Source organism: Ceratotherium simum, chromosome 19 (genome assembly GCF_057802395.1).
Source record: "Ceratotherium simum simum isolate JZ-2026a chromosome 19, ASM5780239v1, whole genome shotgun sequence".
Taxonomy (NCBI): domain Eukaryota; kingdom Metazoa; phylum Chordata; class Mammalia; order Perissodactyla; family Rhinocerotidae; genus Ceratotherium; species Ceratotherium simum.
The window spans coordinates 49,446,000-49,465,388 of NC_141918.1; the positions used below are offsets into that span (position 1 = coordinate 49,446,000).

Below are 19,389 nucleotides of genomic sequence, written 5' to 3' on the forward strand. Positions count from 1 at the left end.
AAATATTAGACCACAAAACCCTTCTTTAATGGAACACCTAGTAACAGTGTTCCACACACAATTTAGGAAACAGAGATCTAACCCTTTGGCTTATTTATTGAAGAAATTTTGCTTTAAGCAGGTTAACCAAGTATTAGTTTCCACTAAGCAATTAGAACAGGCCTTTCGTTTTAAGAACACTGAGCTTGGACTTTGCTTTCAAGCTTCAGGCTTCAAACTAAGCTTAAAAGGGATCAGTCTCTTTCCTTTGCCTATGAAAATGGAGATGATACGGTTTCCAATCTATAGGATAGGGGACCGGAAAACGGGTGAAAATGTAATTTACCTAAATAACCCTAAAATCTTAGGAACTAAGTGATCTGACAAATAAAGCATTACCCTCATTTCCATAGACAAATAATTTAAATATATGTAGTAGCTCCTCATAAAAAAAACGGCAACCCTAGGGGCTGGCCAGCTGATGTAGTGGTTAAGTTCGTGCACTCTGCTGTGGTGGCCTGGGGTTCGTGGGTTCGGATCCCAGGGGCAGACCTGTGCACCATTCATCAAGCCATGCTGTGGCGGCATCCCACATACAAAATAGGGGAAGATTGGCACAGATATTAGCACAGGGACAATCTTCATCCCCCCAAAAAAAACAAACAAAAAACAATGGCAATCCTAGCAGGAGATACAAAGTACTTTAAAGAAATAGAAACATACTCTAATCTTAAAGTATTGTTTTTAAAAAATTCCTTTTTTTATTTAAGGGAAAAACACTCCCCCCCCCACCCCCCCCCAGGGTTCAGAGGTGTCCTAGCCATGTATCTTCCTCTTTGCTTTGAAGAAAGTGTGACAAGAAACAAAGACAGTTTAGTAACAGGTACTGTAAATCAAAAGTTTCTAAACAAGAAAGAAAGGAAATCCTACAGCAACGCTTTTTAGGTATGTTAAGTTTCAATGATACCAGTCATTGGACGACTGCTAAAGGTTAACTAATGTAGTGGGAGTAGAAAAATCAAGTAACTCAAATACCGGCAATTAATTTTTATATAGCCTCTGGGATGCTTTCCATATGTACTATGGGATCTCAAAAATATTATGCACTCCAAAATACTACATCTGTGTCCTATAGTCCCTTAGAGTAAATATCACTGGATGTAAACAAGTGTCTTTGGCAACTTTGCTGCTTTCAGATAGAGGGATGTGTTCTTTACAAGGAGTGGAGGGAGACAAGGAGTCCTGTCTCACTTCTCAGAACTCTCTTCTTCCCCAATTCAAATTCACTTGTGCCTAAAATCAAAATCAAATTTAGATCTCTCTCTGAAAAACTTTTTTGAGAATCAAGCATAATTTTTGGTGGAAAGAATAAAAGTCTCCATAATAAATTGTCCTGCGAACAATAAAACCCAATCCTTCCAAAATATCAAATATCTATCAGTTCATAAATGTAGTTGAATTTCTATTATATACAGGGTAATGAATCCATCTAGTGTTAGGATAAAGAAAAATCAGGTGCCCACTTAAGGCATTTATGTTCTTGACTAGAAAAAATTCTCCAATATAAACGTACCTAACAAAGCAAGGCAGAGGGATAAATGCACAAAGGACGTGTATATATTAGTGGAGAATTTTAAAGTCAAGCTCCAGGGAAGAGATTTCTGTAAAAGAGAAGTAGACAATAAGACCAAGAAGACAGGGACAGATACAGAAAGACTGGAATGATAACTGAGTAGCTTGTTGCCAAAGACAGTCTCCCTGTGTGCAGGCCATTCCCTCACTGAGAGGTGACGTCTATTCCTCCATGCTCCTGAATCTGAGCTGGCCTATAATTAGTTGGCCAATAGAATATGGCCAAGTGGCACTGAGTAACTTCTGATGCTGGGCCCTAAGAAGCCTGGCAGGTTCCACCTAAACTTCTTGGAAAGCTTACTCTGGGATAAGCCCGGTGTGAGTGTAGGAAGTGTGACTACCCTGGCATGGCCATGCTAGAAGGAAGCCCAAGCTAGTCATGCAGAGAAGCTGCACAAGGAGAAAGAGATGACCCACCAGCCCAGGTCCCAAACCTGTATGTGAAGAAGCCTCTGATGACCCCCGCCTCAGCCCGTCATGCCTGATAGACTCCAAGAAAGAACTTGATTGTGATGCTTCAGAATCAAGCAAGAAAACGGTTATTTTTTTAAGCCACCATGTTTTCAGGTAGTATGTTACACAGCAACAGACAACTGAAACAACCGCCTTGACCTTTAGGATAGGAATCACAAACTAGTGGTGCCTGGGTCAGATCCAACCTGCAGACAGGACTTTTTGGGGCTTACGCAGTATTTTAAAAATGCTAGCTAACATTTTCTACCAAAATCCAAATTTTTCTGAGGTCTGCACTTTTCAGTCATCCACTGCATTCATTTATTATATAACCTGCCAGGCCTCTATTGATTCTTAAGTATATAAACCTTTCTCTAAAAAATGAGGAGCAAAGGATTAATACACTTATACAATTAGCTAAATATATCCAGTGTGATGGCACTGTGTGATTATAATACAGAATGACCCAAAAATGCTATAATTCAATAGAATTTTAGTCTGGAAATACCAAAGCATACAGATCCCCATTTTCAATAATAAGCTAAAAATTAACAATCAATGATTTATTAAAAAAAATAAGACAATACAAATTTACTTCTACCTTGACCCAAATAATTTCTATCAGATGATAGACTATAGCTCTGACCGTATTATTTGGACCAGAAAGAAATGAACAGTCACTTAGTAACTCCAGTAAAAACATTAATTATAGAATAAGTTGATTGAGTTACATGTTTCTAGCTATCTATAAATAGCCAAAGTTCCTTTCAACTTCAGTTGCCAAGTATCTTTTCTTACTCAAACCAAATCTCAATTACTTAACAACAAATTCTTTTAAAGTTTTATATCTCAAAAGAGAGAACCATGCCATGGCTTCCTAAATATGATACTGAAAAGGTTGTTGTAGAATCCGTTTGAATTATACTGCAAGCTCCTTCAGAGTAGGAATTCTTACATTTATTTTATTCTAGGCTTACCATTTACACCCAGTAAAGACCTTCAGAGTTGTTCAGCTTAAAAAAATATTAAGAATTTCTTAAAATAATTTAAAATTTAAGATATTCCATATTTACATATTCTTAACGTCTTTCTGAGTTACCCAAATCTCTTTCTAGGTAGGATTTTAATTTTACGCTGCTCATCAACAATAAATAACTCCTATTATTTTCCTCAAAATATAGATGGTATCTGACAGACATTAGCATTCAGAGATAAACCAGATCTCTATAGCCAAACCACCTAAACTTCAAAAATTCCTGTTAGTGTGAATCCCAATGTTTTTCTACACAATTTCGGTTTTACAGCAGCATAATATTAAAGCATTTCCCACTTCATTAAATTAATTACTGTATACAGTTCTAATCTGATTCAACTAAGGTCACAGAAACATATGTCCACTTCCATCTTCCTAAATTTTCCAAAATAAATGACGAATTTAGACAAGTGCAGAATCCCTAATGGAAGACAGGTACATGTTTAGGAGACGTGGAAAGACAGAGCTATTGGAGTGTGCAGAGCTCCCATAGCCCTGAGGAGCAAGGCCACGTACATCACACTGTATCCTACTACAGTAGGATAAAACTAAAGGCAGCAAAAAACCAGCACCTTCACCTCTTAATTCACAAAGGTCCTGAGAGGCAACAAAGAAACACTGAACAGTAACTTCAACTTACTTGAAGATTTTATTTGGGTTTGAAAAATTTATTTCTAAACCTGTTATTGGCGGCCGGCCCCCTGGCTTAGTGGTTAAGTGTGCGCGCTCCACTGCTGGCGGCCCGGGTTCGGATCCGAGGCGCGCACGGACGCACCACTTCTCCGGCCACACTGAGGCCGCATCCCACATACAGCAACTAGAAGGATGTGCAGCAGTGACATACAACTATCTACCGGGGCTTTAGGGGGGGAAAAAAATTATTAAACCTGTTATTGGGAACTCAGAACACTTTCCCATTGCAACAACGCTACAAATAAATGGTGTTCTGAGTTTTCTGGCTGGTGGAAAAAAAAATCTTATTAATCCATAAAATGGCACAATTGGAGAATTTACAGATCTATGGAATTTAAATACCATTCATCCTATTTTTTTTTTCCCTATGGAAAATGACTTCTGCATTTCTAATTGGCACTTATCTCTCCCCTCCCTCCAATTCACCATCTCATTCCTTCCTCTAGTTACCTCCACTTCCACCAAAAAAGTCCCCAGTCTCTTGGAGGTGGAAGCAGAACAGTCTCCTCTATGGGGGCCGGCCCGGTGGCACAAGCGGTTGGGTGAGCGTGCTCCTCTGCGGCGGCCAGGGGTTCGCCAGTTCGGATCCCGGGCCCGCACTGACGCACCACTTGTCAAGCCATGCTGTGGCGGCGTCCCATATAAAGTAGAGGAAGATGGGTATGGATGTTAGCCCAGGGCCAGTCTTCCTCAGCAAAAAGAGGAGGATTGGCAGATGCTAGCTCAGGGCTGACCTTCCTCACATACACACAAAAAAGAACAGTCTCCTCTAGTGAGTCCTTTGTAAGCAGGAGCTACAGAGTCTATAGCAACTTGAAATGCAGGCAGAGGAGGGATTTGAGAAGAACTGGCTAAGAGGGCAGAGCTTCCTAGCCTTGGGCCCAGTGCACAGTAGGCATTTAAAATAAATCCATTTTATGTAAGATATAGATAAAAAGAAAAGTCAACAGTACAGTTTTCAAATTTGTGTCCTAAATGGGAAAAGGGATGGGGCACAGGGCTCAGGGGAAACTGGGTGGGGGAACATGTCCCCCCAGATCTGTGCCATGGATACATACCCTCAGCTTAGCTCTGCTCCATGAAACATCACTTCTTGGTTGTAAGATCAAGAGTTGTTCATAAAGTACATATATTTTAAAGGAGAAAAAAGAGTAAAAATTATCCTTTCCTCAAATACTTTAGCTATAGTGAAACACCAGTACTTTTCCCTTCAGGGATTCCAATAACCTAAAGTCAATTTGCTCTTTGAGAAACATGAGTAAATGACTTTTCCTTGTTCTACATAAGATGATTTTCCATCTCATTAAGAGTAACAAATGATTTATGAATTTACATCTGCCCAAACTAAAACATAAAAAGCTATTCAAAACAGTCACCTGGGCCTAACAAGGATTTAATACGTTTAAGTCCAATAAGACACTTTTTTGGTATTCTTAGAAGTTATTAAAATAAATAATAATCTGAGCTATTTTTATACCTTACTCCACAAGTATTATTTTTAAAATGAAGTTACACTGCATATATATTAAAGCAAACATTCTTTTCCCAAATTACTTACAAGTCAATCTCAAAAATGCTTTCTAGCAGTATTTCCAAATTAATTCACCAACAGGTAACCATCTTTGCCTGCCCTGCAACACTATAGGAAATTGTTGTGTTTTCTGCCAAGCATGCTACTAAGAACCTTATACATATTAACTCATTCAATCCCCATAATCACTCTTGAGTTAGGCATTATTATCCCCAGTTTGCAGAAGGAAAAGATTGAGGTCCTCTGACATTTAATAACTTGCCCAAGGTCACATAGCTATTAAACGACAGAATCACGACTCCAACCCAGACCATCTAGCTCCAAAATCTGTGCCTGTAATCACTACACTCTACTCCCTCTCCCACCCATTCATTCATTCAAACTTATATGACCTGCCTAGAGATGGTCAAGCACCTTGCTAAGGCCTAGGCTTAGAGACAAAAAAAGGCAAGGTCTCCATCCTCTAGGAACTTACGTTTCAGTACACAGCAAAAAGTAAAACGCAAATTAAACCAAAAAGTTCAGTCTGACAATTCTGGTTAAGTGAAATGCCTAGGGAAAATTTAAGATATTGTATTGGGGCTGGCCCGGTGGTGCAAGCGGTTAAGTGCGCGCGCTCCGCTGCAGTGGCCTGGGGTTCGCAGGTTCGGATCCCGGGCGCGCCCCGACACACCGCTTGTCAGGCCATGCTGTGGCAGCGTCCCATCTAAAGTGGAGGAAGATGGGCATAGATGTTAGCCCAGAGCCAGTCTTCCTCAGCAAAAAGAGGAGGATTGGCAGATGTTAGCTCAGGGCGGGTCTTCGTCACCAAAAAGAAAAAAAAAATGATATTGTATTGAACAGGATTTATAATAATACTTCTCATCTGTATTTTTTTTGAAAACTCTCAAAAGCTACATATTTGATCTTTATAATTAACCTTGTGATGCTGACAGAGCACTATTATGCTCATTTCATAGATGAGGAAACAGATAAAATATGATGACCTGAACATCTTAGCAAAGATGCCACATCCTAAACATCTTAGCAAAGGTGCCACATCCCTTCTGAGGCGATCTGCCCTACCCACAGAATCTGTTTCTTGAAAAAGACCCCAAATGGTCATGTCATAGGCTTTCTGGGGCAGTTCAAAAAGATTAACTGGGCAATCTAATCCCCTTTCAAAAACTGAAATTAGGAAACGGAAAGATGGGTCAGTTTGCTATGAGATGTAAGATGATAGAGGGCAACAGGCCAGGGCCTTCTTAAGAGCCAAGCTCAAAATGGAAATGATGAGATTATAAAGACAGTGGACAGAATAGAGTCTCAACGAGAGAGCATACACGCCACATGACCAGTCATGAGGGACAAAGACAGGCAACGCCGCCTTTGCCTATGACCCAGATGCCTGCAATAAACTTCATTTTCCCTAAAGACACTTAAGCGTTCTCTGCAGCCAAAAAGCAACTACCAAATAGCATGTGTAAAGGAAACAATGTTTTACGCCCTCTTTCCACAAAGAAATTCAGATACTTAGTGGACTTGAGTATGGAAAAGACGCCAGATGTAGTCACTGGCCACAGAGGTCTCCATGGTTTCTGTTTACTTCTTGCAAAAAAAGGATGAACTTGGCCAACTCACAGAAACAAACACAGAAGTCAAAGGAACGCGTCTTCAGAATTATCCATCTGCTTCTGCTGCCTTAGTCCACTCCCAACACCTGTACTCCTCCCCCCTCTCCTCCAAGAATGACTTCTTATTCTCTCTCCTCTTATCAAAAGAAAAAAGAAGTCATTAAATATCAATAATGACTAAAACTCTTACAACAAACCATTCCACCTCAGAGCATTTGTATGAAATGAAATGTTAGGCCAGGACAGGAATCACCTAGAGGAGACAGTTCAGGAGAAGATGGGCATTACACCTAGGCTAGTTCCCCTTCTCCCCCAAACCAAGCCTGGAGGTCACGCGGTTACCCTCCCTCCACCCCAACACCATCACCACCCAAGCAACAGCATGGCAGTCTCAAGTTTCTGCAGTTTCAAGCTCTCTCATGGTGACACCACTAGGGTGACAAGTAGAGAGCCTTCTCAGCACCCTGGGGCAGAGCCAAATCAAGAAGAGGCAGGAGAGAGAAGGCAGCCAAAGGAAGCGAGACCTCATGGATCCATGGCCACGGAGCACAGGGAACTTCCACCTCAGACAAGTGCAGCCTTGGCCTCTAGGATTCTGGGTCCTTCTTTTAATGTGTGAATGATACTCATGTACAGCTAACGAGGAATTTAAAAATAAGAGAAAAACACAATTCATTTTGGTGGTCCAATTATTAAAAGCTATTTAAGCCTAATTGCCATGCATTCCAGCAGCAATCATGTGCATCATTAAATGCATCTATTTTTGTGAGTTCATTTTGCTGCAATACTCTTAAAAGCATGATAAATCCTAAGAACTTAAAACATAAAAAGAACAAACATAAGCCTTTACATAAACATAAGCCCCACTTAGAAAAGAGAGACAAGGGTGGGCAGTGCAGGTGGACACTGTGAGCAGTCAGTGTGTGATGGAAAACAAGGAAAGTTCTCAGTAGGTTGGTTTGTTGTCGGTTTTTTTGGGGGGGTGGGGAGGCTCTTGAAATTTATAAATCATTATATTTGAAAGGCAGAAACCTAATATAGGATCTGTGAAGACAACTTTAGACAGGCCCACAAAAATCACAGGCCTCACAGAGGAGGGCAGTTAAAAGGCAAATATCACATAACTCTAAATAAAGACCTGCCTAGGTGGAACACTGGGTGTGTCTTTTAACAATTCAAGAGAAAATTCTGGATAAGGCTTCTCAACTACATGGTAAAAAAAAAAAAAAAAAAGTTTTTAGAAAGTACTCATGTCATGAAATGGAGGATTAGATTGATCTAGAAAACAATCATCCATATGGACAGGTTAAAAATATACTTGGTCACTAAATCCTGCAAAATTAGAATGAGGAAACATGCCTTAAAAGCTAAGGTTAGGAAAAATAAAAAGAAATGTTACTTCACTTATTACATAATTGTATACAATATTGTTGTTGTTTTTATTACATAATTGTAATAAAAACCCTTTACTATCCTTTCCTTCACCAAAGAACAGACATAATTTCAGGTAATACACAAATTCAGAGGGAAAGGACTCCATGATACAGTACATAGATTTTTTTAAATGCTGTGAATTCATGTAAAAACTCCAACCTCATCAAGAAAGACAACCATGTCCTTCCCTTAATGCTTCTCCCAAGAAGATGTTTCTGAGTTGTATGTCCAAAATTGAGCTTCAGATCTTGCCCAACCTACCCCCTTTCACTCTAGAATTCTTCTCCAGCTAAATACATGGGGTTGCATAGGCCAAACCTTGCAACAATTTTTAACCATTCTCATTTGCTCACATACCACAAACATTAGAATATCCTACAGGCTCTACCTTCAAAATACTTCACTGCTCACCACCTCCACTACCTGAATAACTGAAACCGTGGCCCAAGCCCCCATCACCTGAACCTCCTGGGTAGCGTCCCCATTTCTACTGTCTACAATCAACACAACAGCCAGAAGGTCTCACAGAAGGACAGAGCAAAATATGGTCTGTTTCTCCCATGTTCAAAACTCTCCCCATTCACTGGCTTCCCACCTCACTTTGACAAAAATTAAATTCCTCAAGTGATCTACAAAGCTATCAGATCCACCTGTCCCACCCTGTTTTCTCCTCACCCCTGCTTACTCCCACCACGCCACACACAGGGCTCATTGCTGCTCTAGGGCTTGCCCCAGGCTTATAGCTTCTACATTCCCTACCCCCTCTCTGCCTCAAAAACTCTTCCCCTATCTCTTGTCCCCACACATCTGCAAGGCTCACATGTTCAGGTCTTCATTTTCTATTCCGTACCTCCCTTCCTCATATGCAAGGGTTTGTCTATTTTGTTCCCCATTATAGTCCCAGCTCCTGGACAACTGCCTGACACACAGTAAGAGCTCAGTAATTATATGTGGAATGACTCAGTGACTGAATGGATATGCTGACTATGTAAGTTTATAGAATCAAGAAATGGGTAGGACTTGAAAAAGTCTAGAACTAAGCTAAGAATATGGAAATTGCAGCCCTCTTCCACTGGGCACACAAGGCAGCAGTAGTTCTTAAAGGAGGAGGAGAGAAGCATGGAGGCAGCAATGAATCCAGCTGCCAAAAGAGGACTCACCCACATTCCATCTTGCCATAAAAGTCAATGTTTGCAGTCCTCAGTGTGACCCGTCAATGCCCCAAGGCAGGCCTGCTATAAGGGGTTGTCACTAATTCAAATTGCAAATGTTGCTGTGGATCAAAAGGACACTTCCAAGGTCTTTCAAACTTCAAAAGCCTGAACTTTGACAGTATGGCTAATTTTCAGTTGTGCCAATTATAGTTAAGTGCATGGAGATGCCCATGTTTCTTAACAAAATGATATTTATGAAAATGCTTCTGAAACAAAGAAGAATATGCTATATGCTGCAAAGCTCAATAATTTCTTTCCTTTTCTGTACCTAGCGTCAAAGAAAGCAGCAGCTAGGTATAAACCAGGCACTGTTCTATGGGCTGTACAGGGATCATCCCACTTAATCCTCCCAGAGAAGTGAACGCTAGTAAGAAGTTCAATTTATAGGTAGGGAGTTAAATAACCCCTCCAAGGCCGCACTGCTAATGAGTAGGAGAGTCAGGATGTGAACCCAGGTAGGTTGGTCCCTGAGCCCAGAGTTTCAGGGTGCATGTCATTATGACGTAGTACCTCTTGGTTTTGCTTGCCCAACACCAATGGCGAACAGAGTCAACCAAACGAGACCCTCCATGATGAATGCCATACGTTTGTTCACAGAAGACATAAAAATATCTCATACATCAACTAGAGTTAAAGGTCCAATAAGAAGGAAAATATCATTTGACATTAATATTTATCAAAATATTAGCAACAACAAGGCAGGGCAAATGGAATAGTTTTTCTTAAAATGGGGGGAAAGTTAAGGGAGAACAGTAAGGATAGACAAAATGCAGTATTCTTTGAAAAACTGTTTTGCAAAAGTAAACATTATGAAACCTGCTTGAAAATTAACAAGTAAATAAAGTCTTATAAATATAGCTACTCATAAAAAGTAGTTTCCTTTGGGAACATTTGACTGTGTACAAATCAGTCAGAACAACTAATGTTAGCATATTTCTTCAAATCCTAATGTTTTAAGGAGGAAATATGACCAAAAAAATTGAAAACAGGATTCTGTAAATATTTGAGAGGCTCTAACCAAGAGTAGGAGGAACTCCTTAATCAGGCATCCAATGAATGTGTCCTGATAAAGAGGGATAATGGAATGGAGAGTTTCAGACTAATAGATTACTCACAAAAATATTAATTTCCTACTATCCCAGCTTCTCTGAAGACCAAACAACAATCAAAAAGGACTTGGTAAGGTGAAGCCAAAAATCAAACACTTTCTATAAATATCCTAAATCATATCCATAGCCCTTTACTTTTCAAATGGCATATACATGAGTTCATCTTATTGAACTAAATGTTGATTAAATAGTTCATCAAAGTGCATCTTTAATGCAAAGTGAAATAAGTCAGAAGGAGAAGGTCAAATACCGTATGATTTCCTTCATTAAGTAGTAGATAATAACAACAATAAGCAAACACATAGGGACAGAGATTGGATTGGTGGTTACCAGAGGGGAAGGGGGGAGGGAGGACGGGGAAAGGGATAATTCGGTACATGTGTGTGGTGATGGGTTGTAATTAATATTTTGGTGGTGAACATGATGTAATCTATGCAGAAATAGAAGTACAATGATGTACACCTGAAACTTTTACAATGTTATAAACCAATGTTACTGCAATAAACAAAAAATTAAAAATAAATAAATAAATAAAATAAAATACGTGATTTTGACTTCAAAAAAAAAAAAAAAGTGCATCTTATTTAGAAGAGCAAAATCTTGCAATAAGCCAAGTTAGACTTCTGTGCTCCTTCCAGCAACTGTTAAATAGGTGGGAGGGAACACAGAGTCTACTTTGCCTCTTTTTAAGAGTTTTGTTTGTTTTGGTTTGGTTTTGCCTTTTGAAGAGCTTCCTAAAATAGGCATCAGCCCTCAACCTTGCACTTCGGAGCAGCTTCCCAATGCTTGAAGCACCAGCTAACCCATCCAGAGCCAAAGCCCTGGGTCCCCCACCCCCACCACCATCTTTAGGGGGCACTCCTGACCCCATCGCACCCTGAAATCCCTTCTCCCACCCAAAATTCAGTATCTCAACCCTCCCAGGCTGGCCTCCCAAGGTGACACTAAGCTTATCTGATAAATTATTCCATGCTTAAGGGTAAAAGCTAATTAAGGACTGTCCCTCCTCCCTGCCTTTACTCCCAGCCCTCAAACCAGGGCTCCCATCTTCTCCAGTCATGATTAATAACTGGCTCTAGGACTCTAATTCAGTGGTGGGAATTTGGGGCAGCATGGACAAGCAATATGGCAGCCAGGAGAGCACTCACTGTGTGGGCAGCTGCCCACTCCGCCACGTCAGTACCTCTACTCTGCTTTAGCAAAGAGGCTGAGAAAGATCTGTTCCCCTCTTGTTCTCTCAGCCCACTCAAGGCCAGGCCACCAACAGCAGACTGCAAAACTGCAAACACAGGAGAAAGTCTCCAGAACTAGAGCTGCAGACCCCGGCAAAGGCCTAGCACCCCAGACCTTGCAACAACCTGACTAATTCCCAGAGCTTGAGCCCTAAGGTGAAAAGTCCTCTTTATCTGGACTCAGTGTCCCTAAGGTTCTTTCCTCTCACAATCAACATCCAAGATTCAGCTCAGATCCTCAGGCCACCCCAGAGTCAAGTCACTGGAGAATACGCTAACTTTGCACAATTCTGGCAATTTTGACTGTCACGTGGAATCCAAGTTACGGCTGGTGTGGAGTTGGTGTCACAGGCTGCTTACTGCTACATCAGTGTTCTACCGGAAAAATGGATAAAACACTTGATCTCTCACAGAAAATACTTAAGAGGACAGAAAATAAAGTGGTAACACATCTAAAGCACAAGTAGCAATTCCCTTTCATCTTTGGAAATGAATTAATTCAATGGACTACACACACTGTGGTTGACATGTGAGGAAAAGTTCTGGTCAGCCTGAGACTCTAACAGAGTATTAGTCATTCTTTTGCTTTTTTCCCCCCTCCCCCACATTTGGAGATTTTTAAAACAAATGAAAGAAGGCATTATTTCAGCTTAAGGCATAAGTCACATAAGAACAAAGAAGGTTTTATCATCACATTAAACGTCAAGGAGGAAACCTGCATACTGATAACTAAGTGTCCCACACTATTAGGTCAGCGTTTGCTTTTTGCAAGGTTCTAGGCCAATATTTACAATTTATATCTAAGACGAGGTAAAAATGTTCAGCTAGTGAGAAGGTCATTAAGGGAAGGAAGGAAAAAAAGTCCTTGGAAAAACAGAACAAAGTACACAGATAGAAAGGCACTCGTTGCCCCTCAGTGGTCTATAGAACATTTGCCCTCTGCCTATAAAGCGATTTAACATTAACCACATTTCACTCGGCAGCAGAGTACTGCCACCTGACACAAGCTCCTTTTTGAAAGTCCCTCTCCGCCCCTAAAAACATCCACAAACGCAAAAGAATGTGAAACATACTGCCAGGGGCCAGTGTCTTGGGCTTTTGCCTAAGAGGTTTGCTTTCAGCGAGGAGAGGAAAAGCACACACACGCTCTAACAACAACAGATTGTACAGTGAACAGCGCCTGCTTGCTGGCACGCTTTCCCAACCAGCAGTTCCAGCGGCCGTGCCTTGAGCCCATTCAAGAATTCCAGCTCATAGGAAGTGCTTCAAATATAGTCATTTGATCTTGGAGCATTTGCAAATGCACCTGCTAAGCCACACGTCTGCTAGCCACAAGCCCAGTTCCTTCCTCTCCATCTTCTCCAGCACATATGGGCTACTGCAGACTTGGACTCGAGATGCAAAGTACATAAAACCCCTGCCAGACACTTGGCTGCCGCAGGAGGTTCGGCTCGACGTGCGCACGTCGTTCCTCTCTCCCCACACCAACTTCCCTGTCACTTTTTTCCTGGAGCAGGTAAGAGGGTTTTGTTTTGTTCTCCGGCTTTCGAAAGCTGGGGCTTACCTCGAGGTGGCTTCGTCACCTCCCTTGCCATGGCTCCCCCCCACGGCCCGGTCCTTGCCGCTGGGGTGGTAGGCAGTGAGCACAACTCCCTGCGAACTGGAGAGCCAGCTCATGGTGAGAGAAGGGGCATAATTTCTGCGATCCTGACACAGAGAAGGGAATGAAGTTCCCGGCTCGCCTGGCAACTCGGCTCATTAGCATCGGCCAGCGCTCCTCCTCCCGGGGCGGGGTTCCCGCGGGGGGCGGGGCCTCTGCCGTGAAGGGCTGCCCGGCCGTCCAATGAGAAGGCCGGTGACGCAGAGTATTGTTTCAACCCCGGGCAGTTGCAGTCCCAAGGCTTCAGTTAAGGGGTGGGGGTCGGGGGCACTTGTTGCCACCACCCCCTGAGTTATTCTGGTGTGATTAAACTGCCAGGCCGTAGACTCCTCTCATCGGTGTAAGCACAAGCCACTGGGTCAGGAAACAACGATTTCCTGCGGAGCCTTTTTTTCCCTTCCCAATTCCTGTTTCCATCTGATAATTTCTGCTGCTTCATGGAACATGAGTAAGGGCATTTCTTAACCCTTTCACGTGCAGCGTTAAAATTAACCATAGCAAAAACCAATGGACCTGCGGCAAAACTGCAATACAGGTCACAAGAAAGGCTGTACCTCTTGGTGCCCGGCAAAAAGTCCTCATAAAAATGACGGTGTACCCTGGAATGTCGTCTTCTTGCCCATAAAAGCCAATGCCAAGTCGACCTCTAGCTTTTACCCAAACACCCTTCATTACCAAAAAAAAGGCACATCTACCAATACTCTGTTATTGGTGATGTATATGATATTGCTGAGGAAAAATAAAGTACTTACCGTTTGCTGAGTACCTACAGTACGCCAGGCTCCCTCTCGGTGACAGGGGTTTCACACATATTATCTCATTCAATTCAGTTCTCCCACTGTCTCACACACACACAGACATCCCCTACAGCATGGGTATCAACATCATCTGCATTCTGCAGAGTACAAGGAAAGTGACGCTGAGGGGCAGGTTTAGTGTCTTGCCTAAGGTAACACAATTGTTCTGTACCAGAAGTGGAATTTGAACAGAATTCTAGGCGAAATTCCATTCCCTGTAACCAGCATGCTATTCTTTGTCGTGGACGCTAGGAAACAAGCTCAAAAGTTATGAAAAATACAAGAGATGCTTCTGTCCTTTCTCCTCTGAAAAATTCTACTCTCTTCTACATACCTCGTAGTCTGAACTGAAGTGGGTTTTTGTTGATCTTTATGATCTATTAGTGGGTCTATCTAAAATTCTTCGTAAACAAGTTTTCAAGCTCATCATTCCATAAACATGCTGTTTACACTTTTTTCATTATTTAAAATGATCATGAGAAATAAGTACTTTATTCATATTTACTCTTAAAGTATCGCAAATTTATTTTTTAATCCGCTTTAGTATCTACAGTGAACTCTCATTTGCAAAAGTCTTCCTAAAAAAAGAGCTTATTATAGCTTCTTCCTTTCTCCTCCACAATTAGTTGTTCAACCATTCCATTTCCACCTCCACAGTGTTCTACCTACTGTCTCCTTTTTATCCCCACTGCCTGAGTCCCCTCCACACCCTATAATTAGGTCCTACTTCTAATATTACAATGTCCCTGTTAGTTCATTTCCTTGCCTTCTCCCCTAAGTTATTTTGCACATTATCATTACACCCAAGCACAGCACTAAAGAAGACTCATCTTGCTTAAAAACTTTTACTGGCTCTCCATCGCCAGCAGAATTCGTTCCAACTTTTGCGTAGACCACTGAATGTTCTTGCTACCTTACCCACACACGTCTTTCCATCTCCTCTGCCAGACACTGTTCCCTCCAGTCCCACTGTCATTCCTTTCTGTTCCTTCCACATCTGACTTAATCCTTCCACATAGTGGGCCTTCACAGAATGTTGACTGAATAAAGAAGTGAATGCATTTAATGTGTCCTTATAACTAAACTTTTTAATTAAAATTGGTAATAGACAGGTGAAGATGTTAATATTCCAGTGATGCGCTTACCAGCATGAAGCTATGATGACACGTTTACCAGTTCAGGCAAATGAAAAATACAAGAGAGGCAAAAGGTAAGTAGATTGGAGTATATGAGTTCTTTTTAATGTCCTTATGTGGACAAATGATTAATGCTCCCCATGTTCACCTTTTTTTTTTTTTTAATGTAGCTGCTCTGAATTGCAAAAATACAGAATCACTACCTTATACAATTATTGGCAGTAGGCCGTACACTGTCTCTTTTGGAAACTCTTTTCTTCTGTGGTCCTCTTCATCCCACTCTTTCCTTTCCCTTACTCAGTGGACTTCCTTTTTATCTTTTTCCTTTCTCTTCTATTTTTCCTACTTCCTTTGCTGTACTTTTAGTCTGTGTCACACGTACACATACCCACTGACAGCCAGGAGCACTGCCAACTCTCAGGAGACAACTCATGGTAAAGGGAGATTTTTGTCCAGTTTTAATCAAAATGATGATAAGGTTATATCTTTGCCTAATTATGCTCCCTCCACTTGTTTAATAATAAACACAATATGCAGACCGAAATGTAACAAGTTCAAAATAATATTTGGGTTCACAATAGCCATGCTTTTTAATTTTTGTGAGGCAGAAAATAAAATGTGGTACAAATTGATTTACATAGCTTGGTACATAACATTTGAATCCTACTAATTTAACTTTCAGGTGCATGGAAATCTGGGCTCCTCTCCTCTCTGCCCACGAAGCCCTGTTATTGGTCTGAGGATATGGCCTGTCACAGGCAGACAGCTGGGAGGATTGTGCCCTGGCGTACCTAGCCTCAAACACAGGCTCAAGTAGATGAAAAATGATTTTCAGAATTTTCTTATGACTACCACAGAAGCAAACCTCACTACCAATATACATCTTTGAAAGGCTTTCCTTGTTTTATACCTGAAAACCTATCAAGATTTAGCTAGAGTCCATCTCTTATACCACATCACCCTTCCTCATAGAGACACATTTTATGAAAAAAAAGTACTACTTTACTCCCTTCCGCAACCACTTTAAACAAACACCGAGAACCTCACGTCCTGGAAGATGTTAATATTCCAGGCTACTGATTGCATGCCAAACACTTTCCTGTTATGAAACATCTTACAAAGTAATTAACAACATCAAGACAGTTGAAACATTCATTTCATTCATTCCCTTTCAATGGGGTGTACTAGATGACAGGGAGGAAAAAGGAAGCTCAAATTTATGTACCCAAATAGGTTGTTAAAAATAGTTGGAGATAGGACTGCAGCCTCAGACAATTTGACAACCATGTCCAAAAATAATGAAAAAAAAAAATTGTTATGTTCAGTGCTAGTAGTATCAAAGAGTTGATTAACTGGTTTTCAGATTTTGATTTAAGAGCCTGTTTAGTAGTATGGACTTATATTTTCAGGATACCAAAATTACAGTGGAATCAACATATTTATCAAAATTTTTCTCAATTGGTTTCTGTAGCTTTAAATGGAATTAACTAAGGAGAATGCGTACATTTAAACAAACTCTGCAAGATAATTGAAAGCCTGTATAGGGACACAAGGCCGTGTGAAAACTGACCTTTCAATAGACAAAGTTAAACTCAGTTTACAATAATATAACAAGAACTTGAATAAATTAATCATCAACTGTGAAGTTAAAATTTTACATGGGTGATAAAACCTAGATTTAGATGGCAGCATTGACTATGTGGAGGCAGGTTTCTAATATCCCCTAGCTGATGTTTTATCAAGCCTTTATATGAATAATTCTTGTGAGCCAATTCTGTACTGGGGAACTGTGACCGAAAATTATTCCGTATACAGAATCTAAACCTACTTCCTCAGAAACTGCCTTCATTGTTACTAATTCTGCCTTTGGAGCTCAAAAAAAAAAAAGCCTTTTCCCTCTCTCTGGACAGCTCTAAAAATTTCTGCATTATTCTCAAAGTTATTTTCTTAACTGTTCCTCCAGGGAGAAACACTAGCCATGCCTGGGATAATTTGTAACTGCTATTGCCAGAGGCTAATTTAGGCTTCTGGTAAACATCTAGTCTTTCACACAGTTAAATAGTTTACTAGCAATGAATACTACTACCTAATGTTGGAGTGCTTACTCTTTGCTAGACATGTACACACAGTCTCCTATTTAATTGTCACAACCCTGAGAGATAAATATTAGAATTGTGCCCCCTTTAGAGATGAGGGATATGAGGTTGCCCAGCTAGTGGGTGGCAGAACCAAGACATGTAAACCTGGGTTTATATGACTGTTGAGTCTGAGCTCTTAAACACTGTATTGTCCTAGAACCGACTCTATTTTGTTTATGAAAAAGTCCACATGAATAATTAATGCGGTAAAATAACCTACAGCCAATCTAAAGTGTTTAACCAAAGGGAATATCGATGTAAGTGCAATGTTGTGGAGATTAACATTCAGACAGGCACAAACACATCAGTTTCTCTTCTGGTACTTTGAGGCTTCTTTTTCGTGTCAAATTACTTGGGGAGCATGGCATAGTATACATATTACTGTACAAGGTCATCATCATTATGCCATCATATCTAAAATTGTTTCTGCTGATAGAAATGAAAGAAAAGTACTCTGACCATTCAAATTATAAACATACTTTTTTTTTTAATATTTTTTATTTTTTTTGTAAGGAAGATCAGCCCTGAGCTAACATCCGATGCCAATCCTCCTCTTTTTGCTGAGGAAGACTGGCCCTGGGCTAACTTCCATGCCCATCTTCCTCTACTTTATATGGGATGCCGCCACAGCATGGCTTGACAAGCGGTGCATCGGTGCATGCCCGGGATCCGACCCTGCGCACCCTGGGCCGCCGCAGCAGAGCACACGCACTTAACCACTACGCCACTGCACTGGCCCCTAAACATACTTTTTAAACTTTTTAAAAATTTTTAAAAATATCAGGCAAAGACAGATCTAGGTTTACAAGCTCTGAAGCTTATAGAATTTGTTAGATAGCAGACCTTGGAAGGGGCTTTGCAAGAGCAGGGCTCTGAAGGTTTAAGGTCATTTAGCTTCATGGTAAATCCATCTCTTACATCAAAACTAGCCTAAATTGGAAATTATCCAAGAAAAGAAAGTCAATGACCCTCAACTTTTCTTTGGTTTTCTCTTCATCGCTGCATATAACGGGACCCATGTTGCAAACACTTGCATTTAGAAGCACCAAGTAAGACAAGTAAAACGTACTCTAGAGGTAGGTACATTCTGGAAAGGTAGTATTTTGCTTTTGAATAAAGACTCAATTGGAAATGTCTAGAGTTATATTAATACTTAGATTTGCCCCAAACAAAAACCTTGTCCTGAAGTAGGTTCCAAAGAATGTTTATTTCCTTGTCAAGTAAAAGAAGCCCCTGTGATTGGGGAAGCCTTGGTGAAGCTGAATGTCTAAGGAAAAGGCTGAGTTGATTTGTGGTTTGGAGAAAAACAAGCAAATGGAAGCTATAGTTCTATGGAAAAAAAATTGGTGGTTATCCATTCCAAAATGAAGGGGGTTCTTCTAATGTTTTAGAGTAGTTCCTGGAGTAGTTATACTATGTTTATTGACCAAAATATTTGATAAAACTGCACAGACAGATGCCATCAAAGAATTTCCATTTTGTGAGCCCTTTGGGAAATGTCTAAGGCTAGAAATGTCTTCAAAAATGGTAAACCATAATTTTACTGGAAAAAAAAAATCCTGATACTCCATTTACAGATGGAGTACCTAGAATGTTCAGCAACACCCTGCAGTTTGTGCTGTCAGGTGAAGAAATTAGATTCATATGTAACCACGGATCAATGCTCTCTGCAGGTGTACACACTGGCCACAAAAACTATTCTAGAACCATGCAAGTTGTCAACATCCCCAGAGCT

At 40.7% G+C, this 19,389-nt stretch overlaps 1 protein-coding gene across 4 annotated transcripts in view; it reads right to left on the bottom strand.

Moving 5' to 3' along the window:
- Positions 1 to 19,389, bottom strand: part of ARHGAP18 (Rho GTPase activating protein 18) — a 173,908-nt gene that overhangs the window by 108,149 nt on the left and 46,370 nt on the right. Inside the window, exon 1 of one of the 4 annotated variants that reach the window (XM_087444078.1) lies at positions 13,488 to 13,650. The exons of the other annotated variants lie outside the window; for them this stretch is intronic. Coding sequence (XP_087300204.1) covers positions 13,488 to 13,600 — 113 coding nt within the window. The 5' untranslated portion in view covers positions 13,601 to 13,650. Of the gene's footprint in view, positions 1 to 13,487; positions 13,651 to 19,389 lie in introns of those variants that run through there. 4 annotated transcript variants of the gene reach the window in all.